General features: G+C 46.8%; 2 gene segments (V, D, J or C); both read left to right on the top strand.

Moving 5' to 3' along the window:
* The first annotated feature begins 1,211 nt into the window (after window positions 1–1,211).
* LOC111160018 lies at window positions 1,212–4,422 on the top strand. The segment is given in 3 exon segments: window positions 1,212–1,295; window positions 1,409–1,799; window positions 4,392–4,422. Coding segments are annotated over 3 exon segments (480 nt in total).
* A 4,290-nt stretch (window positions 4,423–8,712) lies between these two features.
* Window positions 8,713–9,300, top strand: LOC111160016. The segment is given in 2 exon segments: window positions 8,713–8,819; window positions 8,933–9,300. Coding segments are annotated over 2 exon segments (426 nt in total).
* Window positions 9,301–17,847: the final 8,547 nt, after the last annotated feature.

Below are 17,847 nucleotides of genomic sequence, written 5' to 3'. Positions count from 1 at the left end.
ACTCCACCAATGATGCCGTCCACCCTCATCACTTGTTCATGTTAGTATTATGCACTGAGAACTAGCCAGGGGACAGGGACCATGGGTTGCTTTCTCATAAAGTTGTATTTCCTACACCCAGACATTTCTAATCTCTTTTAAAACATAAGACATCTCATGAGCATCTCTTACATCTATCCCCCTATCAGATGAGGACCAGTCTCAGAGGTCCAGCACAGATCACTCTTGACACATACTCCATGAAGGGTCCCCTTCTTCTGCCATCCCAGTAAGTGATCTTCCAGGTCACCTCAGAGTCATTGATGAGCATCTACACCTCACAGGATGTGCTCTCATACTCACCTTCTTCTATGTCCTGGGAGTAGGAATCAGAGTTAGCCTGACTCAAAGAGCCATATATCTGAGTCTCATACAAATAGACAATGGACAAGTGTGAAATATTGAACTCATATATTAGTGAAGATACCAATAAAATGGTGATGCTTAAAAAGCAGGTAAAAAAATCAAAGTATGTGCAGTTCACCAAGGAAATAGGTTTTGAAGAAATATTTTATTATGTTGGAGATACACTGCTAATTTTAACAAGTGAGAAATCACATAAGAGGAAAAAAAAGTTTTTCCTCCATGGATAGGGACATGTCTTCATGCGGGCAAGTCAGTGCTCTTCACTTAATTCTGACCTAAAAGGAATCTGTGTAGAGACACAACCACAGCTCTGACCCATAAACAACCAAGAGAGCCATAGATAAACTCATCCTGAAGAGTCTGAGTAGAACATGCAGTCTTCCCTGAGGTGATAGGAGGTGACATAGGGAACACATAGAGTCAGGAAGCTGAGGATCTCATTTGTATGGACTGGCCCTAATGCAGGGGATAGTGGGCAGAGGGGTGAGGAGGCAGAAGCTATGTTTGATGGGCTCTGGTCCCCTGTCATACAATGGTGTGTCTGAGGCTGGACACCAGGGGATGCTCAGGGCCCATTTATGAGGGTTCACAGTGAGTGATCAGCAATGGGAACTGCCACCTGGCCCTGCTTGTGACTTCAACTCAGGGATCACATCTGTGACCACCCAGCCCACATCTTCAGGCAGAGGAACCTGACTCAAGGCCATTGAGGAGTCAGAAAGATGAGGATCTCATTTGCATGGATAGGCCCTCCCTCTCCCATAGAATGAAGAGGGGTACAGATTAGGGGAGGCTCTGTTCAGCTCTAGGGCCACAGAAGGCAGGATCTGCAATGACTTCCACCATGTTCTGGTGCCCTCTCCTCCTCACCCTCCTCGCTCACTGCACAGGTGACTGGATGTGGGGACAGGGGAAGGGACCCTGGGAAGTCATATGTTGTCCTATTTCCTCCTCTTGTCTCTATACTCCAGCATCATTCTCTCTGTATCTCTCCCCCTTGCAGGGTCCTGGGCCCAGTCTGTGTTGACTCAGCCACCTTCCGTGTCTGGGTCCCTGGGCCAGACAGTCACCATCTCCTGCACTGGAAGCAGCTCCAACATTGGGAATTATGGTCTTGCCTGGTATCAACAACTCCCAGGCACACCCCCTAAAACTGTCATCTATTGGGATGATAGCAGACCCTCTGGGATCCCCATTCGATTCTCTGGCTCCAGGTCTGGCATCTCAGGCACCCTGACCATCACTGGACTCCAGGCTGAGGATGAGGCTGAGTATTACTGCTCAGCATGGGACAGTAGTCTCAGTGCTCACACAGTGCTCCAGACCTGTGGGGAAGTGAGACAAAAACCTGCCCTCCTCACAGTGATGGGGTTACCTTGTGCAGACACCACCTTCTGCCATGACCACTGCTTCCCTTTTTGTTTGATGTAAAACTGGGGTCTGAAACCTGCCCCTGTGAACTTTCTTTAGTATGTATCCTCATCTTCTCAGTTATGTTGCTGAACCCTGTCCATGTAGACATCTGTTTCATGCAAACTGAACCTTAATTTCTGGATGTTGGGGCAGGTTACTCCAGGAACAGACTCCCTGAAGATTATGCTAATGATTGAGGGCTGCCATAGTGTAATACCACAGCCTAGATGGCTAAATCAATGTATCATTATTTTCTCACAGTTCTGGACACTGATTGTCCAAATTCAAGGTGTTATCAGTTTTGATTTTTTTTTTTTTTTTGAGATCCTCTCTTTGGTTTGCAGATAGTCAAGTGCTTTTGGGTCCTCACATGGCCTTTCCTCTGCATGCTCAAATCTAGAGTCTCTACCTCTTTTTATAAAGACACCAGCCCTATTTCTTCGGATAGCAACTTTATGACCTCATTTACCCATAATTAAATCCTTCAGTGCCTTATCTCCAAACATGACAGTATGAGTTAGGGTTTCCATATCAGATTTTGAGAAGACACAGTTCAGTCCATATCAAGGGATGAGGACAGACACCAGGACCACAGAGTCCCTACCTCAGGATACTCAAATGTCCAGATCCCTCACTATATTCCAGACTTGGGTCTAGGAGCTCATCTCACAGTGCAGGAAATACAGGGTGGGTCCCTATGCTCAGAGGAATTACCTAGGGGAAGAGAGAGGACACACAAGCAAAATACATTGTGTCTCAAACTGACTTCCCACATGGGGATGAAATGTCTCTGCAGTCCCAGGTAACAACCACAGAACAAAGCTTCTGGATGAGAGGAACTGGCCCTCCCTGGCTCACAGATCAAGAACCTTAGCTTTCAGGATGACTGGACCAGATCACTCCACTATCTTCCTTGACAATATGGTGACCAGGGAGAGGATTGTCTGATTGGTTTGGTTTGGGTAATACAGGACATGTTTTGTTGACTAACCATGTAGCTGAGAGATTTGGGGTCCAAATAGGAGAGGAAAATGATGGAAGTTTCACCAAATAGCTTCTCACCATCTGCATTCTCTTCCCTTCACCTTTCTTCTTTTTTTTCAGACAAATTAGATTTTATTTATTTTTTTTATTGTATTTTGTTCACCCTCTTTGAAATTAAGATTGGGATATAGGCTGTGGACTCTGGTATCTGGAGTACAGGAAACAGGCCTGGCTGTTCCCACTCCATAAAACTACACATTGTCTCCCTGAGCAGTCTGTTGTCTCTGCACCCATTCAATATCAGGGCAAGACACCCTCACTTCCAAGCACAATGTGCTGATCTGAAGTTAAGGCAGTCTCATGAGGGTTAGAAAGCAGAAAAAATGTTGCTCATAGGATGGCCTCCTAAGTTCCCAGAAACTTCAGTGTGGCCACTTCCAAACACACCACACCTGGCTCCTCTCCTCCACCAGTCCCTCTGTCAGGTGAGGACCAGACTCAGGTACAAGTACAGAAACCACTTCTTTTGTCCACACACTTCATACAGGCCTCCACCTGCTCCCAGGCTCCCTCAGTCACCTCTGTGTCATTGCTGAGTTTCCCAAACTCATAGAGTCCTGGTTACAGGGATTGAAATCACAGTCTTTCTGACACTGATTCCACCATGACTTTGCCCCTCTGGGACACAAAGCCAACTATTAAGAGTTACAATTGAACTCTCCTAGTTTTACTCCACCTTGGGCTCACCTTGTCGGTATCTTTCCAGAATGCTCCCTTTTAATTAATGGTATGTTATATCTTCAGGTCTTGTGTCATTTATTTTTCCAAGTTCTAGTCTCTTCCTTATATTTTCAAACCCTTTCCACCAATCAGATCATGATCCCAAACAATCACCTCCTGTCCATTGCCACACTATAAGCATATGTGGGGTGGATTTCAGGGAAAAAGTTTACTTTCTAGGAATCACTCCAGGACCTAAGAAAAGTCATTCTGAGGTTAAATATTTCAGACTCAGACAAAACAGTGTGACTAGACAGGGTAGACTGAGTAGAAAGATCCCTGGGATATTTCAGTCAATATCCTCCAAATGTGACTGATTGTAATTTTCAAAATATTGCAATCATGACTCTCTTATAAAGAGAGTATCAACATGGGTCACAAAATTTGACTCCTGTTTTACTTATGGAGCCAGAAAAATGGTAAAGTATTTTAAAAATTATTTTTTAAATACAGTAATTAGATTCCCCCAAGATAAGTCAAAATAAGGGAAATTTCTGTGTTGAAGATGAGCTCTTTCACGTTTTAAAGGGTAGTAAATTATGAGCCATGCACTTGATGGAAGGAGCATTGGGTGTTGAATGTAAGTGATGAATCATGAAACTCTACCTCTGAAACTAATAAAAAGTAAAATAAATAAAAATAATAAAATTTATAAATAAATTAAAAATAAAATTAAAAAAATGAACTTTGGATTTATCTCCTCCTGTAAGAAAAATCAGCATTATCTCTTCATGTGAAATGTTAAAGGAGGCCATCTAGACGTTAGAATGCCCCATGTTAGACTTCCCATCTGATCTCCTCCAAAGGGAAACTATTTTCCCTCCATCTTCATGCCCCTAGCTTTCCCTGCTCCCCCTTTGCCACATAGCCCTGGCCTGACTTCCTTTCCAGGAGCCTGCAGACATCATGCTGATCCAGTGAGCAAGCCCATTGACCCAACCAACCAAAGCCCACCTTGCTGGGCTCCTCCGGCCCTTCTCTGCCTGAGTCTCCTGTTTCTGAATGCTCATGCCCTTATTGCTGAGGTTCCTCTTCCCCTGGGTCATGTTATTCATCTCTGTCTCCCTCTGTTTATACCCACCAAGTGGACTCTTCATCTAAACCCAAGGGACCTTTGAGTCATGTTCTTGCCCCCTCTTCTCTCCTGTTGTCTCAGGTTCCCTTTTCCTGGGATCCCATCTGGCTCCATACCCTGATCCATGGGTGCAGCAGTGCAGTCTCTGGTCTCTCTGCATCCAGTGGTGAAGGTGAGGTAGGGAGGTCCCTATTTGCCTCCCCCACTCTTGCTTCTTCTTCAGTGGAAGGTCCATGAGGCAGGGGGTGAAGCTGTCAGGCTCAGAGTGACTTCCACTGACAACCACTGCAGCCAGCACCAGGCAGGGGTTGAATAAATAGTTACCATTGCAGACATTCCTCTCACCACTCAGGCCACATGATGCTGGGCCAGGATGGGGACCTGAAGGGGGGAGAGTCAGCTGTGTACATGCTTCTTTCTCTGCCTGGACACTGAGAGGAAAGAATCCAACTCCACTCTCAGGCCTCTGAGCTATGATGATTTGTTTGCCCAGGGACCAAAAGGGGGCACTGTTGGCCTGTTCTGTGGTCCTTACACAGCTGCTCAGTGAGGACCATTCAATCAAAGGAGCCTGTATTTGGAGGCTGGGCCCTTTGCTCCCTGATGAGGACTCAGTGGCTGTAACATCACTGGCCTTGCTGAGTCCCCTGAGTAGGGACCTGTGTGTGATCTCAGCAGTCTTCCCAGGGCTGAAGCCAACTACTATCATTCTCAGTGTGTGGTGTGAGTTGAGCTCCAGCACCAGGGATCAAGGAGGAGCTGGGCAGTCATTGGATGGACCCCATGTGCATGGACAGCCCCTCCTGTGACAGAGGATTGAGGAGGAAAGGAGACCGGGGATAGCCCACCCAACTGTGGGGACTGGAGCCTGTGTCACCATGCCCTGGATTTTTAGCTCTTTGTCCTAATCTGTCACTGCACAAGTATGGATTGGCCTCAGGGACACAGACCAACCTATCGGCCTATGTCAGCCACTCTGGCTTAGAAGTTTGGATAAATTTAATCTGGTCCCTGATGAATCACCCTTAAATGTGTTTGCAGGTTCCATGTCCCAGTCTATGCTGACTCAGCCGCCCTCTCTCTCTCTGCATCCCTGGGGTTATCAGCCAGATTCACCTGCACCATGAACAGTGTGGCGACTTCTGCCTTACCCTGGTTCCAGCAGCAGGCAGGAAGCCCTCCTGAGCATCTGCTGAGGTGATACTCAGACTCAGCATTTCTCTGTGATCCCCAGCAACATCTCTGGCTCCAAAGATGCCTTGGTCAATGCAGGGCTTTTGCTCATCTCTGGGCTGCAGCCTGGGGATGAGGCTGCGGATTACTGTACTACAGCCCCCTGAAGTGGGAGCAGCTTTCATTACTCACAGTGTCTCACATAATGAGGAAGTTGGTCAAAAACCTCTGGACCCAATAATCTTGTTTTTGATACTCTTTTCAGTAAAGAAACTTACCTGAAGAGACATAGCAGGGTTGTCTCTTCTGCATAATGATCTATCATTCAACAGGGAAAGAGAGTGTAATATAATGCATGTAGAGTGGACAAATGGGGAGATCCCAGGAAGACACAGACAGTTGATGTATCAGACCTTAACTGTACATCATCACTCAATCTGGAGAAGATGAACAGGAATAAGTACTGTGTCTACAACTGAACATGCACAATACAGAATCATTCATCCACGATCAGTTTCACTATCTCATTCCATAAAGTGTGACCTAGTGTCACTGCTGATGTATCCACAGCTGATACACTGATGATAACCCTGGTCACAGACACACTCTTCTCCCTCTGAACCAGCTACACGTGAACTTGGACCAGATCCTATAGACTCTCCCTGACAACCCCCACATATCCTCCTGCTCTTCTCCTCTCTGCTCCTGCATCCCTCAGGCTTCAGTCTCTCCCTCTGGTTTTTCAGTCTGAACTAAATCTCCATGTCAGGGTTTCAGGGAAAACTGGAAATGATTGTGTTATAGATTCCATTCTCCAGGGTCCATATCTAGGGAAAAGAATAACCAGAAAAATATTCTGCATGGAACCCTTCATATTCTTCATCTTGTTTCTGTCACTCAAGAGGACCTGGACTTCTAATCCAGAAAATTGTAAAAGGGTCTGCTCTCAAATTAGTCATCACTGCCTAAATAAATCCTTCCCCCTGGAGAACATAGGGCCCCAGGCTCAGTGTTGGTCCCTTGGAGCCTAAGGCACATGTTAATATGGGACACAATCCCCTGTTTTCTCAAGGCTGGGTGGTCACTCACTCAGTCATCCCCCTGACACCTTGAAAGAGGCTGGACTTCTGCTGAATCCTCCATTCTGACAATGGGCCGCAGGGCTCTGATATCAGGGACATGGTTCTTCTTATCTCCAGCTCTCCTCCACTTGGATATGGGAACTTGGACAGAAACTTCCAGTCTAGTTGATCATGGGTAATAGAACTTCATTTGTCATGGGTGGCTGAGTGAGCAATTGTTCTGTCCTGAACATGCTGAACTCAAGGCACAGGGACTACAGTTATGTGCTCCCCTGTGTCCAGTCTGATCCCAAATCTTCCCTTCCTGGAGGCTCTGTCTGTGTTTGATAATTCTGTCTCTGAGATGGCTCTGAAGTTTATAGAAATAGTTTCTTCTTGGGATTCACAGTGCACCACATCAGCTTTTTTGTTGCAGGACCAGATTTTAGGAACAAGTTTATAGGCTCCTACTCAAGTGAAAACAGAAGGCAATTATTTCCCCCTTTTTCCCCATCCATGCTTTTTTTTTTTTTAAAGATTTTATTTATTTATTTTACAGAGAGAGATCACAAGTTGACAGAGAGGCAGGCAGAGAGAGAGAGGGAAGCAGGCTCTCTGCTGAGCAGAGAACCTGATGTGGGACTCGATCCCAGGACCCTGAGATCATGACCTGAGCCGGAGACAGCGGCTTAACCCACTGAGCCACCCAGGCACCCACCCCCATCCATGCTTTTAACCATAAATTCCATCCATTTTCTCTCTGTGACAAATAGAGATTTGACAAAAGTACACTAGTCATTGTACTTACACATCTCTTTGTCATTGCCGCTGAGTTTAAATCAATCTGACTGAGTTAAATTTGGATAAACTAACCTGCATTCATTTCAAGTGTACAACTGGCAAAGTGGTTACTAATAAATAAAATGTGTCACTGCATCACTGTCACATCAGCAGTGTCACTCCTCCCTTATAGGACCTCCCACAGGTTTGTCCCTTGTACTCTGTGGTCAGTGCCACACACACTAACGTGGCACTGACTTGTGTCTGTGCTGGGAGGACAGATCTTAGGAGGGAATCACTGCCCAGAGTGTCTGGAGAATGTTGTTAGGAGCAGGTGGAAACGGTGACAGATGACAAAGATGTTCAGTGAGTATCACCTCTCAGAATGCACGTCACGATTTCTACACACAACCTGGAGAAAAATGCTCTCCATCTCCTCCTGCTTGTGTTGGAAACCCCGGAGGAGTCACATAAAAGAAGAGGCTCCGCATCTTCCACCCAAGGGCCCATGAGTCCATGGGGACCTGTCATTGCACTGAACTTCATCCTGATCTAAGGGGAGTTTGTGCAGAGACACTGTTTGAGTTCTGATCCATGAGAGCTATGGACATACTCACTCTGAGGTTCTGAGTCCAGCATAAAGTCTGTCCTATGATGATGGGAGGACACATAAGGGGAGGCCTGGCCTGGCTCTAATGCAGTAGACAGTGGTCGGTGTAGTGGGAATGCCACTCTCTGATGAACTCTGGTCAACATGTCACACAAGGATGTGTCTGAGTCTGGACATCAGGGGGTGCTTGTGTCCCATTTATCAGGGCTCAGAGGTGATCAGATGTGGGACGGGCCACCTGGCCCTGACTGTGTCTGGGTTCACAGCTGGAACATCCCCACCCCTGGCCCCACACAGACCTTCCTCTGCCCACACCCACGACATCCTCAGGCAGATGGACTTGACCCAGGATAGGAGAGGGTTCAGAGAGTTGGGAGTCTTATTTACATATATGGGCCCGCCCACTCTCACAGGATGAAGAGGGAGAGAGAACTGAAGAGGCTCTGCTCAGCTGTGGGGCCACAGAAGGCAGGATCAGTGATGACTTGCACCATGACCTGGTCCCCTCTCCTTCTCACGCTCCTCATTCACTGCACAGGTGACTGGATGTGGGTATAGGGGAAGGGTCCCTAAGGAGGACATATGAGGTACTATTTCTCCTCTTGTCTGCAGACCACAACATCATCCTCTCTGTGTTTCTTCCTTTTGCAGGGTCCTGGGCCCAGTCTGTGCTGACTCAGCCACCCTCCGTGTCTGGGACCCTGAGTGGGAGGGTCACCATCTCCTGCACTGGAAGCAGCAACAATATTGGAGGTTATGGTGTAAGCTGGCAACAACAGCTCCCAGGAAAAGCCCCTAGAACCATTATCTATGCTAATACCTATCGACCTTCAGGGGTTCCAGATCGATTCTCTGGCTCCAAGTCTGGCAGCACTGCTACCCTGACCATCACTGGACTCCAGGCTGAGGACGAGGCCGAGTATTACTGTGCAACATGGGACAATAGTCTCAGAGCTCACACAGTGTCACAGGCCTGTGGGGAAGTGAGACAAAAACCTACTTACCCATTTGCAAAGTGAATGAACACCCCAGAAGCTGCCTGCTTAGTCTCCCCCTGTGATTCTCCTTATTCTTTCATTGACACCCTGGCCCAGGTTGAACCTGGGTCACCCCCTGGGAATGGTGGTTGCTTCTCTCCTTTCTGCTCTCACAGTCACTCAGAGGAACCCATTTGTAGACAAAGGGTCTCAAAGGAAATACAAGGTTTTTCCTCATGAGTTGGAACAATTTACTTCTAAGCTAGTGTACATTCATTTATCATCTTCTGATTTTTCAGTAAATGGAACTCTTTCAGGTCATGAGGCCAGCATGGGCCCTCAGCACTGCTCCTGCTGTAGCTCTCTGTGCAGCTGGAATAATTTCTGGTTTAGCTTTAACCAGATGACCAGTTCTGGTTAGTGTTTGATGTTTGTATGGAATACATAAAAAATGCCAAACTCAAAATTATAAAAGCCAAAGGGGGGAAACATACACACACACAAGAAAACCTTTCAAAGGAAAAAACGTCATGTGAATGCTTATGGAAACTATTCATAATCTCACCTCAAAGCAGTAAAAAACCTGCATACTAATTTTCATACCAGCTTTTCATAAAATGACCAAGGCTTGAAGTAACAAAGTTGTCCTCCAATATGACGGGATATCAGTCAGAACGTAAAGGAAATACGCTCTCAATTCTGAAAATATGCATGAATTTTAAAGGTCCATTTTTTAGGAAAGAAGATCATCTAAAAGGCTGCATTATGTATAATTGTGGTTGTATCACATTTTGGATAAAGCAGGAATCCAGAGGCAGTAAAGAAGCCAGGGATTGACAGGAGGTGAGGATGGAGGAGGAGGGTGCATATGTGAAGCAGCGACTGTATTTGTGGTGGTTTCACTCTTGTGCAGGGCACTGTGATGGTGGCCGCACTGTGTAGCTGGGTTGTCACAGCCCAGTAAACTCTACAGCATAGCGAAAGCATCTTAGTGCATGCGTAGAAACTCATTTAGGAGTCTGGGGTCCATGACAGAGGGCACAGCACGACTTCATCCTGTCCTCTACTCTAAAAATATATGAACTTGCCTCCCTGAAGAGGGAGGGAAGCAAGGTGTGGACCTGGTAGTTTGAAAGGTGTTTTTCCAAAGGGGAAAAGAAACTTCACATAAGCCTCTTATTCCCACTGACAGAGTTGTGTCCCATGGGGTTAGTGGTCAGTAATGTGATGTTTCTAGCTGTGCCCGGAATAGAACAAATAAGTCAATAATTACAGATGGTGGAAGCCAGTGTTCTCCCTTCAGTAACAGAAGTTCATGTTTTGTGCAGGTTTCAGCCTCTCCATAACCAGTGTTGTGGTTGGACCCGCTCTTGTGGTCCTTGTTATGACTGCAAGACACCCTTCTGCTATAACACAGGAAACTTTGAAAAATGAAGGTGTATTATTTACAAGACCTGGAAATTATAAAACACAGCTGGTGCCACAGAGGTCATGGGAGGACAAAGCGAGTCTGTGCCCTCCCCACCAAGAGTGTGGACAGAGACCCAGGTGACAGAGGAACGACTTGGGGTGAGACACAGAGTTCAAGACACAGAGAGACAGAGAGAGACCAAACCTCTAGGGACCCACACTGTAGTCCTTGGGTGAAAGGACTTGGGTGAAAGATCTCTTTGTCTTTCTGCTCCCAGCCCTGGGGATAGTGCTGACACCCTGCCTCACTCTAATAATGGAGAAGCATGGCGCCATGGAGGCAGTTGGAGACAGCTCTTGGGGAGGAAACACAGCGGGGGATTCTGAGTCAAGAGAGGCCATGAAGCTACAGCCTAAGGAAGGCTGAGTGTACCTGTCTTCTGTGGAGACTGGGCAGGGGAACCATACACTGGAGGCAAGGGTGGGGGACTCTGCTCTGGGCTCTTGTTCCCTTATGTCTGTCAGCGGGGACCATGGTTGAGGGCAGCATGGGCACTGTGATCCTGTCCCTGGGTCCATCGTGTGATGACAGCTATGGAAACTGCTCCTGCCTGAGTCTGGGCCCAGGGCCAGCTGCTTTCATCTCAGGACCTCTAGGGCTCATCTGGGTCCTCAGAGTCCCCTCCCCATGACAGACACCAAAAAGAGGAAGTAGGGGTGCAGACTAGTGACCAGAATTCAGTGCCCCTCCCCCTGGGGACTGAAGGGGATGAGAGAGAGTCTGTAGCTCTGCCTCCCCGTGACTTAAGTTCCTGCAGATGTGCAGGTGGGGTGAGAAGTTGGGTTCTTCTTTGTTCCCATTTCTTCATGATGCCCACTGTCCCAGGCACTTCAGCTTGACCTTGGACATTCACACTCATTTTTCTAAATGACTCCTCCTGCCCCTGGCGTGTGAAGGTCTGCAAACATCACCACCAAACTCATCTTCATTGTCTTCAGCCCTCCCAGGAACATTTATGTGGGAAAGTCAAAGAGGGGTTAGTCTTATCTTATTCTTTCACCCAGCTCACCACTTGAGAGCCTGAACAGAAGGTAGGACGTCTCTAACACACATGCTGCATGAATGATGAAGGGACTGAATATGGGATCCAGCCTGGACTGAGAAACTCTGCTTCCAGAACTCCTGTCACCCACTCTGTACATGGAGACAGTGTCCGGGTTTCTGTCCCAGGTTCCTGTCCCTCCTATATGTCCACACCTGTTCCAGAGACTGGTCATCCCAGCTGGACACCAGCATCACTGAGGTCATTGCTTACTGCCACTCAAGGTCAGGGTCCACCATTTCTGAACTTTAAATTCTGTATTTCTGCTTGTTTCCCAGATCTTCAACTCTTTCATGAACAGATAAGCATCTTGCTATCTAATTTTCCACTGCAGTAAACAGCAGCATCACCCAATGGGTCAGTCAAAGCAGAAACTCCCAGTTCGCACTAAACTCTTCCTCCTTCTCTCCCCGAGTTCCTTGTGCTCCACAATCCTGAGCATGTCCTTTGAGCACAGCTGCCTTCATCCTTGCCTCTTGTTTCCTGCGTCAGTTGTTCTTCCCAGACCACACAGGGTCTTCAGTCTGTTCAGACTGTTGTGTCCATCCTCCCATTCTGGGTTCACATTGTCACCAGATGGATTTCCTTCTATGAAATTGCTATGTCTCATCCTGGCTTGAGTGTATTCATGGGCTGGTTTGAGTTTTCCTTCTATGACTCCATGTGCAGGACATGGTCACTCCTCTCTTGAGATGAACTTGGAAGGCCCTTCCTTGGAGGAGCTCTCTCAATGTCCTAGGAGGTGAGATAATCTCACTCTTTTGTATGATTTCAGTTTTCTGGACATTCCCATCCTCCTGGGAGTGCTTATTTCTTGATGACTTACCCTCATGTTGGAAGCTTCTCAAATTGCAGACATTGTATTCATGTTCTTTCAATCAGACCCAAAATAGTGCTTCGCAAAGTTGTTTGGATCATTGTCGAAGACCGTTAATAGATCTGGATGTCAACCTCAAGACGCTGAGGCTGCTGCAGCCAGGAATGCAACCAGCAGGGGGCGTTGTGAATCTAACTGGGCCCTGCAATGGGACCCTGCCAGCTGGGGGAGCCTCTGGCTTCAGGGCTGGGCAGAGGCTGAGCTCTCTCCTGTGGTCTCTGATGAGATGCACCAGCCTGGTGCCTCAGGGCCTGGTGGAGGCTCCTGTGCATGATTCTGTGGGTGTCCCCACAGTTGCTCCCTCCATCCCCTCCTGGATCCCACTCACAGCAGGCCTTCCCTTAGACTTCTTGTTCTCAGGTCCTATCTCTGCTACTGAATCACTAATCAAGTGGGGTCTGTGAGGGTCTGGAAGGGGAGGCAAATTTGCATTAAAAAGCATTTTCATTCCCCTGGGAGAATTAGGGAGGATAAGACAAGCCTGTGACAGGCCAGCTTCACTGTGGGTTTCAGAGGCTGTGTCACCATGGCCAGGACTCCTTTCCTCCTCTTGATCTTCTCTCTCTGATCAGGTAGGGCCATCATCTGACTTCTCAGGGAGACTCCCAGATACTCTTAATGCCTAAGCATCAGAAACTCCCAGCATAAATGTCCCATCACCAATGAGTGACAGCCTTTGCAGTCTCTCTGTCCCAGCCTGTGCTGATCCAGCCACCCTCCTTCTGGGCATCTCCAGGAACAAAGGTCAGACTCATCAGCACCCTGAACAGGGGCATCAGTGTTGGCAGCTATATGATGTACTGATAACAGCAGTAGCCAGGGAGCCCTCCCAGGTTTTCTCCGTACTAATAATCAGTCTCAGAAAAGCAGTGGGGACATGGACAGAGAGAGAAGATCAAGAGGATGAGAGGAACCAACAAGGGAGAAGACTGATGCTCCCCTCTCTCCCACTTGGAAGGGCCCTGAGCCTGCTCTGGCAGGACTGGGAGCAATGACCTTTCCAAGTGTGTGACTCTCCTCCACTGTGAGCCTTTAACCCCCTGGAGAAACTAGATGCTGTTCTCCCTCAGCCCCTGGGGAAGCCAAGTCATCTCCTCATCTTCTCAGGAAGAACTCTGACTAGAACCATCACCAACCCAGAGTGATGCGGGGATTAGACATGGGGGGTGGTGGCAGAAGCATATTTGCATGAACTTATATTCCTAAGAACAAAGGAGAAGAATGACTGAAACTTGGTGTTCCCAGTCCCAGAATGGGCCTCAGGAGGCTGTGGCATTATATTTCCTGCATGGCTCCATGTTCCTTTGCAACATACAATCCGCATGAGATCACTCTGTTACCCAAGTGCAGCTCACTGAAGAGTGCCTTCCCTCACTGCAGGTGGTGTTGCCATCTGAGTCCTATCTGATGTGGGATTCCAGAAGAGTCACCTGCTCCCTCCTTGGCATCTGGAGCAGCAGGAACATCCAACTCAGCACAATTAATATCCCTGTCCAGCTGACTAAATATCAAGTACAGTGGGAATGAGGTTCTTCTGATGGGGAGAAGTGCTGTGGGGTGTCTGGAGAGGAGTAAGGGGGTGGAACTCCCACAAAATGGAAGACACAAGGTGTGTAACAGATGACAATTTGCTCAACTCACAAGGACATCTCTGAGCTGACAATTTCCTGACCACTGCCTAGATCAATCTCCTTCTCCTCCTCCTCCTCCTCTTCCACTTCCTCCTCCTCCTCCTCTTCTTCTACTTCTTCTTAAGATTTATTCTTATTTATTTATTTGTTTATTTGGAGAGGCCGGAGGCGAGGGCAAACCTGAAGTCAGGGCCTGAGCCAAAATCACACGTCACACAGTTAACCGACTGAGATTCACAGGTGTCCAGTGACGAGGTCAATTTTCTTGCTGGTTCTCTGTGCCTGTCCAGCTTTCTCATGCCCTCAGCCAGTCATTCCACCACATTCTGCAGATTTCTCAGACAACTCCCCTCTGGAGAAGCCGGTACTATATGCTGGGAACTTGCAATCAAGTTAGGCAGGAGTCCTTTCTCTACTCCTTAGATGCTCCTCCCTCCTCCTATGCTTCCTTGTTTCACCGTCTTCCTGCGCCATGGCATCCCTAAAACTCTGATAGCCTACTCCAAAGAGTAATTGAACAGTCCCTATCCCACTATATTTCTCAGTGGATGGAGCAGGGGAGGGTCCTACCTTCACTTGGAATTCCTTGAGGGACCTCTCTCCCCTTTTGCCAACATTTCAAGTCACAGCTCTTCCCTGGACCATGTTCCTCTCGATCCCTTCCGAGAATTTGTTCCTTATTTCTGTTTCCACCTTCCTATTCATACCTACCCTTGTCCATGACCAGAACCAGATATGGGACCCACACGTGGAATCATATTTGGTCACAAACAACTTCCCCATACAGAGAAGATGCATCATCCCATGGGGGCCAATGTTCTGGTGAAGATCCATGTGTCTTCTTGAGTGTCTTCATTCAGTTCCTTCCTCACATGGGGATCTCAGAGGTGGGACAGACACACAGGTCTGGGGGAGAACTGATGGTTTTTTGGCAATCTCCTCACCTAAGGGTTCACTTCAATGATCCCCATCCCCTCAACATGAATTACCCTCTAGCAAGCATCCCTGAACTTTGGTCATGCACATGTCAGATCCTACTAATATCTATTTACTTTTTATGTTGGCCAAATTATTAATATTATATGTGAAAATGATGCATTCATGAATATCTGGCTCTCATTGTAGAAGATAAATGCACTATAAATTGTATAAATTAAAAAACATAACTGAAAAAGTCTCAGGTTTGGAGTATATGAATCAATGAAATAAAAGTATAATTATCTTCGGATAATTTATACTAAGCATTGTTTATGCTTTTAACTGCACAGTCCCAATGTAACTATAATATTAAATTAGTGTGGTGGAATGCATTTTTTCCTCTATCTTCACATAATCCAACAGTTCAAGGTGGGTGTCAAAGCTTGAAAGGTTATCTTTGGATGTCACTGGCCCTCTCAGAAAAAGAGGAGTCTGGGTCCACCAGGATGTTGGTTGGAGATGATGGAGACTGGAGTAGGGAGTGGAGAGCTGGTCAACCAGCAGAGAGGGCCTGGGTATGGGGAGGTTGGTATCCTCTCCCAGGTACCGCACCCTGAGGAGACAGAGAGCTGGAAGCAGAGCTCTCCTCTCTGTCCTGACAGAATCACTGGTTTAGAAGCACAGAATGGACTCCTTCCTGAGCCTCCCAATTACTTCTTTACCTGCACCAGTCAGAAAATGGTGCTTCCAAAATATGTGTTTCACAAAGAACTACACAAGTTCTAGAATATATTAATGAATTATTTCTCAAACTAAACATTAAAAAAAAATAAACTTTATGCATTTCTGATTTATCCATAAGTATTGTAGGCAGTGCAGGTTCAATTTAGTTTTTACACTCATCCTGTTTTCAGAGTCTGGTTCAGAGTCTGTGTTCAGAGTGATTCAGAGATCACTCGTTTCATGCTCACGGATTCAGAGCTTCCTTCTCATAGTCCCGCCTGCTAAATTACATGTTCCTACTCTTCCAAAAGAGAGAACAAGTTCTATTATCACCCATAAGCTGTATCTGTCTAGCATCAACTACAGGAGTTCACGTAGTAAATTCCCTACAACAACCAGGCGATTTTCTCTACATCGACAGTGAAGCCCCCAAGGATATTAAATAATAACATCAACAGCAACAACAACATCATCATCAACAATAACAACAACCAATTCCATTTAAGGTAACATCAAAAAGAATAGAACTTTTAGGAGTCAACTTAACCAAATAGGGGAAAAGTCCTGTAAACTGAAAAGTGCAAAGGATTGCCGAAAATACTAAGAAGATTTAAGTAAGTGAGAGGAGCCCACATCCATCAGTTGGACGACTTAATATTGTGAACGTGTAATCAACAACACCCAAATCCATCTCCACATTCAATGCTGTCCTTCCATGAGCTTGTTGCCCCCAGTTTAATCCCACAATGTCTACTGCTCACCCCCTGCTTGTTGGAGGGTTTTGAATAAATGTCTGTTCTTTGGATTCAGATATTAGACACTCAATCCCCATGAGTTCCACATTAGTCCATGAGGGTTTTCCGTGTAGGACAGATAGAAGAACCCCTCAACTGACGAGGGCTCCCTTTACAGTAATGTTCGGTGTATACCAATCTTCATACTAATTAAAATTATAAAATTGATTTAAAAAGTATTAAGTATATAAGAGAGTCAAATATGTAAGCATCTTTCAGGCTAAATTTCAAGGAAACTTTGAACCCAGAAAAGTCAGCAGGAGTAGAAGAACTAATTCCCTGGCACCATTCTGTTCTCATGGCAGAGACTGGCTCATAAGTCCTTGTACTGCAGGCTCAGGGGACCTCACAGGAGAATCTAAACCCACACAACAGCAACAACTGTCAAACTAGATGACGAGTCCATGTAGAATTACTACAAGATGTGAACCACCTCTAGCAAGCATCCCTGAACTTTGGTCATGCACATGTCAGATCCTACTAATATCTATTTATTTTTTATGTTGGCTTGGTTTTTTTACTTGGTTCAAGATGACAGTAGACTGATTATGACCCAAGCTCCTGGAAGAGGTAAACCCCAATGTCAGGTAATCCTGAAATATCTGCTAACATAAGCAGTGTGCAACACACCATGTATTTAGCCATCCAGAGATCCAGAGATCATTACAGACCTGGGGAAAAACTGTCAGCCCGAAACACCACAGAGGGCACCTCTTCATTCTGCTGCCCTGGGCAGTGGCATCATTCTACACCCAATTACACAAGTCTGGACACCTTTCCAAGAGCACTGGGAGGTGTCAGAGGACCTGGAGAGCTTGGTGTCTCAGCCCAGCAGGTGTCGCTGTGGGACTGGGCTGGTGAGGACAGGCTTCTGGTCCAAGGTAACTAGGGAAATACTCTAATAATTCTTGCACACTTGGCAGGCAGTGTCTTCACTGTTGTGTGACTGCAGCTCCTGTGTCTCCGCAGCAGCATGGGGACTCAGTTCTGACTCACTCCCTCCTTCCTGCCTCACTCTCTACCCCAAGGCATCCTTGCCCAGGCTGGTGCTCAGACTGACACAGAAAGGCCCACACCTGGAGAAGTTGTATCATGAAAATAACTCACCTGCCATGCTACCTGGGTCTAGAGCA

This window comes from Enhydra lutris, unplaced genomic scaffold, assembly GCF_002288905.1.
Source record: "Enhydra lutris kenyoni isolate GAN:26980312 unplaced genomic scaffold, ASM228890v2 scaffoldscaffold73, whole genome shotgun sequence".
Classification (NCBI taxonomy): domain Eukaryota; kingdom Metazoa; phylum Chordata; class Mammalia; order Carnivora; family Mustelidae; genus Enhydra; species Enhydra lutris.
The sequence above is the reverse complement of the archived record's forward strand: the minus strand, read 5'-3'. Positions and strand labels throughout refer to the sequence as shown.